The 10,491-nt window shown below is 37.8% G+C and overlaps 1 protein-coding gene across 1 annotated transcript in view; it reads right to left on the bottom strand.

Annotated features, from left to right (window-relative positions):
* Window positions 1-5,330: 5,330 nt before the first annotated feature.
* LOC149835966 (uncharacterized) overlaps window positions 5,331-10,491 on the bottom strand; it is a 42,416-nt gene continuing 37,255 nt past the window's right edge. The window contains exon 2 of the mRNA XM_090010733.1: window positions 5,331-5,982. Within this exon, the coding sequence (XP_089866859.1) occupies window positions 5,775-5,982 (208 nt within the window). The 3' untranslated portion in view covers window positions 5,331-5,774. The remainder of the gene's footprint in view (window positions 5,983-10,491) is intronic.

The following is a 10,491-nucleotide window of genomic DNA, read 5'->3' as shown; positions in this document are numbered from 1 at the left end:
AGGCCCCCTTTCATTCATTAATCCGAGTAAGAATTACATTCGATCTTCCAACCAGAAAATATGTCGAAAGTACATCCCAAAAAACTATATGACAAATTCAGCGTGGCAGAGCACTATGCATGCCTTTTATGCAAATAAGCCTTCAAAAGTAGAATGATTTACTAGTTTTTCGTTAAGTAGGGATTTAAACGGATCAGATTTGGTTCTTAGATTTTTGAGGTTTTTTTTCAAATCAGTCCCTGCCTTGTTGGACTTTTTGGATTGGTTCAACCGGATGTGACCTGGGGGCACACCAAAAGACAAAGAATGAGAGCGGGGAGGGTTGTTACGAAGCTCACATTCAATCTGAGAACGTGAGACGTTCACATGGCATGTAACCCTCACTCTTCTCCCCTGTATAAAGAGATGCATGGTTGCTTGATGTGGACAACCAAGGTGATCTCTCTCTCATCGCTGCAGGCTTGGTGAACCTATCGGCGGCTTGGCAGCGTCATGATGTCACTGCCAGAGTTGGGTCATCGTGGACGACCATAACATACCGTCAGTTCCTGACTGTCACCGTTGGCAGTGGTAGCCGACTGTAGATGGAGGTCGTAGTCTATCGACAAATGAGGAAGAGGGTGGTACCCTGAGAAACCAAAGAAATTTTAGTTTTCAGGGCCACCAGACACATCCAGACTATCACCACCGGCGGAAGGTCATCGTCGATGGCTGCTGGCCACCTAATGTCGGTCATCGCCGATGGTGCGTGTAGCTGGCCACTGGTGGTGGCGAGTGTATGTTGAGGGAACAGGGATTGCTCCATGTTCCCTACCGGGCTCTTTCCGCCGCTGCAGCCATCGGCAGTAGAGGCCCGCCGCCGATGGCGGCTGCAGCCGACGGAGGTTGTTGGGAATAGGGCCTAAACCCTCTACAAATTTTTTTAACGGGTGGTTGTGAGTGGCAATCGGGATTCCATGGTAGCAACTACAATGGATCCCAACCGGGGTGGGGCCCGATCCAAACCCGGACCTGATCTTGGGTTCCGGGTGGATCGAGTCTACGCTTTTCCTAGGGGCTTTTCCTAGGGGGGGCGATTCTGGACCCAAACCCATTGGGGGTTCTGGGTCTAGGTCGTCTGAACCTGATCCGTTTGGATTTGGTACAGGGTTCGGACCCATCCATAGGTTTCAGACGGACCGGATTTGTGACCGACCCTTTTGGCCCGATCCATGATCCAAGACCCAATTGGATTGGGTCTGGATACGGATCAGGTCCATATTGTGAGATCCAATCCGAGATTCAGTTTGGACTGGGCTTGGATTCGAACTAGGTCTGGATCCATGGGATCCAAATTAGGCTCCACTGAGTTTGGATCTGGATCCAAATTGGGTTGGATCAAGACCGAAACTGATTCAGTGCTTTCTGGGAGCAGTTCAAAGCCTTTTCTAACCGGTTTCAATCAATTTTTCATCGGTTCCTGCATGAGGAGATCCTTTTTTCTTGTATCTACGAAAAAGGTTTTCTCATTTTGTTTTAGGGGTTTATAGACTTTAGTACATGCTTCAAACCGGTTTGTCAGTTCTTGGACCGGTTCAGGGACTTTCTTCACCGGTTTGGGGTCATTTCAGATCGGTTTGGAGTACTTTTTTGTTGGTTCCAATACTGGGACCCCAGGTATTACCTGTAACAGTATGTCTTTGTCATTTTTTTAAGCTTTATATGTATTTATTATCATGGATGCTTGACTTTTGCATGACTCTTGCATGCATTTTATGTTGTTTTCAGTTATTCATGATATTTAAGGATGAATTATAACTAAATTCATGACATATGTGATGTGTTTCATCAAAAATTTATTTGTACATATAAGATAAAGCATGAATTTGTGTTTTTGATGTTATTATACATAGTTTGTCATGAATATACATGCATTATCATGAGTGCATGGGTATGCACTATAATACAAATATATTTGATGTAAAAGATCTTGATTATCTGAGTTGTGTAATCACCAAAGTAATTTGAGTTTTGTTGATTGAGGATTCTTTGGACCATGTTAAGATTCAGTATTGTGATAGTGTGTGACTTTATGAAACAATGATTTTACCCAAAGGTCAATGCGTTCTAAATTCACAAAGGGTGTAATAGTAGGTATGTATATCATCTCATAAAGCATGTTTGTACCCAAAGGTAATGTGTTGAATGCCTCTAGTTACATGATTAGATAGTTTCACTAATTAAAGTCAATTTCTTTAGAATTGAGGAGGCGAAATAACTTTGAGTATTATCGTTTCCACAAAAGTAGAACGATAGTGACCTTTTTATGCTTGTCTTAGAAAATGTGAATAATAAAAAGTCTCAATTTTATATTTTTTACACGAGTCTCGGTTTGAGCCTTTAAATGATTTTTTTATTTCGTTCTTGCAGTACCAGGTTCATTAATCATTGACAGTTCTAATAATATCTTCATCTTAGACGGATCTAATTTTTTGAATTTGAAAAAAATAGTGTTATTCACTCCGGGTTACATAGACTTAGATTTGGCTCTTAGAACTAATGAACCTCCCGCTCTTACAGAGCAAAGCACAACTAATTAGAAGGTTGCCCATGAAAAGTAGGAGCTCTCTAATAGACTTAGCATGTTGATTTTGCAATCATGAATTGATAAAAACATTTGAGGCATCATCTCTCACTACAAGACAGTGAAGGAATTCCTTAGAGTCATTGAAGCTCAATTTGTCAGTTCTAATAAGGCTAAGGTCTGTATCTAGATGTTCAAGTTGGTGTCTATAAAATATTATAATGACAGTTACATTCGACAACACATTTTGAAAATGAAAAATGTTGCATCTTAGTCGAATGACATGAAGTTCATCATTTCATAATCTTTTTTAGTCTATCTGATTTTGACCTCATTGCCTACTGAATATAGACCCTTCAAAATCTCTTACGACACATAATTATGAATGATCCTTCAATGACCTATTAACCAAGTGTGTTGAAGAGAAAGAAAGATTGAAATGTGAGAAGGTGTCGAGTGCACATATGACATGTCATTAGAGAAAGTATATGTCAAGGGCAAAGAAGAGTTCTTTCAAGAAGAAGATTTAGAAGACCTCTGGGAAAGGTTTTAACTCTTAGGCGAATATTAAATCCCAAGCAGAAGGTTCTTATATAAAGTGCTTCTTCTGAAAGAAGAAAGGACATAAAGAAATGGACTTCCTGAAGTATAAGAAATGGCTTGAAAAAAAATGAGTCATTTATTTCTTATTAGTATAATTTAATTCATGTTTCATTACATAGTTGGTGAATTGATTCTAGTATTACGGTGCACATTGTCAACTCTTTGCATGCATTTATAAACAAAAGAAAACCAATAGAGCATGAAAGAAACATCTTCTCGAAAAACAATATGTATTCGCATGTCAAGAACATTGGCACCTGCAGAGTTGTGTTGGAGTTTGGATTTATTTTATATTTAGTTGATACTTTTTATGTTTCATCCTGTAGTCGAAACCTCATTTTCATTTCAAAACTTAATAAGTTTGGGTTTGCATTTAATTTTTAAAACTCTAAGCTTATAATTGTTAAAAAATTTATTTTTGCTGGTTTTACATATATATATATGTGTGTGTGTGTGTGTGTGTGTGTGTGTGATAGTTTGTATCATTTGAAAACCAAATTTCAAATCCAAGAATCTCACTCTATTGAGAATATAATGATTGACAATAAATAAAGTCTAAAAGATAATCAATGATATTTTCTTTAGCATTGAAGGTTAGGACACATCTCGAAAGATAGAGTTGATAGACTTGTGAAAGAAAGGATTCTTGAATCCCTTTATTTTACGGATACAGAACCATGTATTGACTACATAAAGGCTATACAGTCTAACACATATAAGAAAGATATCAAACACAGTAATGAAAAATTAGAGAGCGTGCATATGAATATTTGCAAGCCTTTTTTTCAATGTTACACGGATGAAAATTATTTTGTTACCTAATAATGCATGAAATGCATGTCATATTATCATAAATTCATGCATTTACAATAGTTTTTATAGCTTAAGTACTTGTGTTTATGTTGTATTATGTACGAAGGAGATTCGGTTTGAATTTCTTCAAAAACTAAGTTAAAACGAGAAAATTGAAGCATTTTCTAAGAAATCAAATCTGTACCGATGCGAATTGGATCCAGACCCGATTCAAAACCATGATAATGGATCTTCAAATCTGATCCATATTCTAATTAAACCTAGCCCCAAAGGCCCAAATTGGAATATATCAAAAATATCCTCCTTGAAAGTGGTGCAGAGTACTTTTTTGGTACTTTTTAGAAAATTATAGGTGGTTTTTAGAAATAGTCTTAAGTAGGCCTTCTTTAGTAATTTTTTTGGGCAGCAAGATTATGTAATACTTCATCTAGGAGTGTGAAACCTCATCACCCACTGTAATGAATGATGTAATTCTTCTGATATTAACAATAAATATTTTTATGTTCTTTGAAAACAAACTATGTTTGGGTGCTAGTTGTTGGCAAAGAGATGCTGATCCCAGCCAGAGACCTGTAGGAGCTTTTTGAGAGCCTTGCATTGAGATGGAAACACCATTTTCATGTGTTGCCAAAATGTGGTGTCTGCCAAAAACATCCTCTTGTGAATATTGTTGAAATGTGGTGTTTGGGGCATTTCCAAAGTGGTGTTTTGGCAACATGGCTCCCAAACAGCAGAGGATGAGAAACCACCATAGATCTCCTGACTTCTAGCTGCCAAGCAGAGCCTTAAGGAGTTTTGAGACAAAATGTGGAGTAGCCACATTCATCGAAACTCCACAGCTGAATTTTGGCAATTCCAGGGTTTGACATTTCCTTGCCAAATACCAGCCCACAAACACAGCCCGGATCCTAGGAAAGTTTAAGGTCATAAAGACAAGAATGAAGCCCCAGCCAAGCACTTGCATGATAACTTGAGTTGAACCTTTAGACAGGGCTTTTGTTTTCGTTATAGAGATGGCTTTTTGGTTGGAGGCTTTGGTGGTTGGTTGAATTGATGCTCCGGGCTATTCATTTGGAGGAATCCCTTTCAAACATTATGGAAGTAGCAAATAAAACCTGTGTATCATACAGATCATATGCATTGCAAAATTATACGACAAACTGTCTAAAAGAGAAGCTTGATCCAGTGACGAAAAAAACTTTTTCACGAGAATGAACCATGAGAGCTGAACCTCTCTGTCGTATCATCAAAATCCAGAAGTTTAAGCAGATCTTGACCCCTGCAAAGCAAGGGCATTGTTCATTTCATCCTTCACTAAACCAGATTGCTTTTATTAAGTGGTTACATCATATAGTGGACCAACAACCTGAAAAGGCAATCCATTCATCATGGCTAAAAATTATCTAAAGGTAAAAATAATGTTAAATAATAATGCAGAAAATGGTAAGTCGACAGAATATCCATATTCCTTTAACAAAATTTCATTGCAAGTATCTGTCAAGAAAAAACTAGTTAACTGTAATCAGAACTTGGTGGCAAGTAACCCAGGAGCATGCAGTTCCCGCGTGAGAAGCTCAGGTGAAAGCCGCAGAGCTTTACCACCATGCAACATAGATGTGCATACAAAATGCATGCTGACTTTGGGCTACTTCAGAAATTATCCAGTCATCCTTTGTAGTTAGCTGGTTTCACTGAACCAAATATAACAACTTTGAAAGGAGCTGGATTTGAAAATTCCTTTGTTTTCACCCAAAAAATGATCAGACCATTTCTAAAGATCCACTTGTCCACTTTTCTACATAGATAGAGGTAGAAGCATTCTTCGCTTCCTTTTCCGAGCTTGCTTTACTTTTTTCATTATTTTGAGGGATACAAGTAGAAGAGTTGTGATGCATATGAAGCAAAATGCAAGTCGCATGTACCGAAAATACAAGGAAACTGCTGAGAAGACTAGAAATGCAAGTATAAAGAGTTCCCAGATCACCGAGATCACAACATCAACCCTGCATTTGGAAAAATGTAAACAGGTTATCATCAAACAGTTGCACTCTAGAGGAGACAATAGTTTTCATACAAATCAAGAGGCCATACTGACAAAAAGAAAACGCATAAAAGAAAAATGTTTGTTGGGACCCAAATGCATGTGGTTCAGCTATTACAATGATGCAGAATGACAAGAACCCAAAGATGAAATGTCATACTGAATCATGTCACAGATCATTCATTCATATGAAGGTGCTAAAATCATCGAACTCTATTAGCCCTTAAACATGAGGTTCAAAATGATTCAAATTAACATAATAATGATATTATAATTTATATTACAGCAACAAATTCACATTTTTGTATAAAACAAACTGTTCATGCAACATTCAAACACCAAAAACCATAGAACAATCAACCTTCAAACTACAAAAGGGTAGGAGGAGGCCTACAGAACACACAAAAGGAATAAAAGCTAGCAACATACTCCAAAACAAGATTAATCAGTCGTTAATCATCCCTTTACCTCAGTCTGAATGAATTTAACTTCAGAGACATCATTTATATAAGATAAACGAACAAGGTTGCACATAAATTGCTGCAAAAGAATGAATATTTCTCAAGTGCAAGATTCAGCTTATTTTAATTAGCCTACCACATGAATTCCCCAAAACAGTTCATCTTCAATGAAGGATAAAAGGGCTTACTGATATAAATTACAAAAAGCATGCTAATTTGCAAAATGGGCCAGATCCTCCCACTATGGTTAGAGATGAGATGACCAAGAGAATTAAGAGAAACAGGTTTTTGCTTTTTGCACTGCTTCAGTTCACTTATGAGTCTGTTCCCACCAGAACTAAAGAAACTGTGCCCAACAATACTTCACTACCATGTCAAGCATCTTGGCCAAATATGCCAGTGAAGCTCTCCAACAGCAAGACAAAGAACTAGAAATTGCCATTACATGTAAAACTACGCCTTTTCTGCATGTAGATAAAGTATCATGCTGGCTATTTTCCAGCCATGTCAAATCTAGTAAATGTCAGCCAGTTAAATGGATTTAGAAATATATTACTGATAGATCTGCTTCACATATCCCAGATTTCTTCTCAGATCCACTAAATCAGATCACTTTGAAATTCTATAATGCTCAATTTTTATTTTGAGGAAACAGAAAAAATTATTATTATAAAACATTGAGTACAAAGGATGTGTCCCAAAGGTTGACCAGAAGTCACCCCATCAGGCCACTATAATATTATAATAAGAGCCAAATAGGGGTTTCAACTACATCAATTTGACCCCTTTCCCATATCTCGACCGCACATGTGAAAATGCTAGACAAGATGAGTTTGTGAATGAACTCCACTCGAGGAACAATTCTTAAAGGTTTTGTTATTTCTTTCTCTACATATGGTTAGCAAGGAGCCAGCACTTCCATATGAATTTCCAATGTTTACTTTTCATTTTAGTCCAAGGAGGAGATCCCAAGTAACTGAGTCTTTCACATGTAAAACTTTAGATTACCTTTAATCTCTGCAAGTACTCAAATCCAGAAAAGATAAGTAATCAATTCTTCCTCTTTAAGACAAAGAATTCATCTACTGAGGCCAAAAAAACCCTTCCTCTAAGATTAACTGTGTATGAACCTTATCCAAAGAGACCATCCAAGCAAAGGTCCTACTTCTAGATGAAGGGCTAGGCCTCTGTATTGCACAGATGAACACTTGGCTCTATTCGTGACCAGTACATTGACGCCACTAAGAAAGCACCACTTCGAATGCAACATTAAATGGCCCCAGTGTATCTGTTAATGTGACATCAGCTAAGTTTTGCATTTGATGGAATCATTCTTCTAACTCATTCTCTCTGAAATTCCTTCTAACAAGATGGGCAAACCACTTACTGCCAACACTCTTTGACCCAACAGTGAGGGAATTTGGACCAGCCTAGATAAGTTAGGGAAGAACCCACCTATCAGTCCAAAATTTCAACACATCTCCCTGCCCAAGTCGAGGATGAGTGCAGTTCTTGAATCCTTCAAGGATCCCAGTGCAACATGCCCATAACTCAGTACCATGTTTCCAACTACTGGTGCAAGACATCTTCAAGGTCCATCATGGAAATGATATTTGCTCCTCATGAACCCTGTCCATGGCTTCTCCACCATACAGAGGCACCACCACCACCTGGACAAAAATGCGTATTTCAGAATCTGTAAACAACAAATCCCCAAACCTCCCATTTCCATATGAAGGGTGACAGCAAAGGCTTCCTCTGCTTCTCCAGAGAATGTCTATATGCAGGCTCCAGTTATCAAGAAGGTGATTAACAAAGGCCATAGAACACAAAAATTCTCAATGTTTAGGCCATTGCTTTTCCAACTATGCTATCTCAGATTGTCTACAAGAGATATAAACCAGTTGAATTACTTATAAGCACTTCTGGAATTCTTTATTAGAATATTTAGTTCAGATCAAATGAGGCTAAACAAAGAGGCAGCTTCCAGTTTGAAAGTGATTGAATATCAAGCAATTTTAAAACACACTCAAAAGGCCATTCAAGCCCCTCAAAGATCAACCAGTAACCGTTAAATTAAGAGATAAATGGAATAAGCACTGATAGGGATCAGATTTCTAATGTTAAGGGGAGGATGGAATAAGAATGAGTTGTAGAGACTCCAAGCATGGGCCTCAAATCAGAATTTCTTGCTAGACTTTAGACCTAGGATAGGCTTCCTATTAGGCATACAGAAAGGGCTTCTTTGAGAAGAAATATACTGAAGCAAAGATTCACCATTAGACATGAAAGGGGTGGACAAGAAGGCAAAAAATATTTCTGTTACATGGCTTTCCAGAGATGAAAAACAGCATATGGGGTTAAAATGTTGACAGGATAGGCTATGATTTGGATGAGAACCTTCTTGTTTCCTCCATTGTTAAATATATCTATAAGATAACAGTGCATGTGTCCATCATTAAACGGATTCACAGATTCAGATAAGCTAAGATAAGTATGCAAGCTTAAGAAACCATTATGGGCTGAAGCAGGCAGAAATTTGACAAGGTCAGATAATTCTGCCTCACACATAAGTTACTTTCTGGAAGCAAATAGTTGCATTTTTTGTAGTGATTCTCCAAAAGGGATTACCAGATATGCTTATTCGTGCTGATGATGTTATTGTTACTAAGATTGACACAGCATGAAGCTCCAAGAATCTTTCAAAAAAAAAAATCCCTACATAATTTCAATACTTCTTGGGAATTGGAGTAACAAGAGATGATCAAGGAACACTAATCTTGCAGAAAAGTTGCCTTAGACTTACTTGCATAGCTTGTATGATTAGAAGCAAAGCCGATTGATGCATCTGTCAATGTGAAGAGCGGACAAAAGAAATAGCTAAGATTTTAGAAGATCCATGACCAAATGAAGAGATGATAGGCAGTTTGGTATCTCATTATTACCTAACCAAATTTGGCATATCTCATGAGCACTGTAATTTGCCAATAATGCATTATGCAGAGATGTGGATACAGAACCATGATTTAAAAGAAAAGACTATAATGCCTGCAAGATCTAGCCCACAAAAGTTCTTTACCAAGGCTAAGATAGGTTTCATAAAGATGTAGAAGGGCCTAGTACACTCGAAAGGATAGAGAAAACCCCTTAGCCATAACCACCTGATTACCCTACAAGGATGCATTTATCTTAGTTATGACCCCACGATTAGAAAGCAAGGCTAGGATTGTAGTAAAGACCAAATGTAATGGGAAACTGGGTTGTGAATCCAAGTAGAATGAAAGATCGGGTATTAAGTGATCCAGGTCCATAGTGTTAAGGTCGAGTCTTTAAATAAGCTTCTCTTTTGTAATGAATTATACTTGTGAAATGTTAATGGATGCTCACCCCCTATAAAGATGATTCAGATTCTCTCTCACTCTCCAATAATGAACCCTCAACCAAAAGATGGTAGTTGGTTTTTGTGATGGTAGGGTCTATTGCAAGACACTATCTCAAAAGCAAGGCAGGTGTTAGAGTACATCTTCAAAATGAAGATGAACCACGAAATCAGGTGGATGACCCAAACACTCGGTGAAACACTTGGCCAACTTGATGACCATGAAGAGCTAGAAGCACACCAAGTGCTCGATAAATTCAAGCATAAGCCATGGTTCTCTTCTAAGTCACCTGTCATGGTCCTTGGAGCTACAACAATCTGCATCAACAATTCAAAGCAAAAAAAGAGACGATGATCGTACAGCTTCATAGGTACACAAGTGTCAGCTGTGACAAGCCATATAGGTGTGGGCATTGTAGCAAATCTAGACTTCAGAAGATTGAGCCTTAAAGGCTATAACAAGGGACAGATAGCAAAAGGCTTGAGTTGTTAAGATATATGTATTGTCAGGTATGTATACCAAAGTATACTTGGGTGTACTTGGTATACCTTTTGTACTTTTGTATACCCTTTTTCTTTTATTATGTTTGTATTTCTTTTTGTATTCAAGGTATATCTTTGGTATACTAAG

Source organism: Nuphar pumila, chromosome 6, assembly GCF_984573655.1.
Source record: "Nuphar pumila chromosome 6, dmNupPumi1.hap1.1, whole genome shotgun sequence".
NCBI lineage: Eukaryota > Viridiplantae > Streptophyta > Magnoliopsida > Nymphaeales > Nymphaeaceae > Nuphar > Nuphar pumila.
Note: the sequence above shows the minus strand (reverse complement) of the source record. Positions and strands in the feature narration are given on the sequence as shown.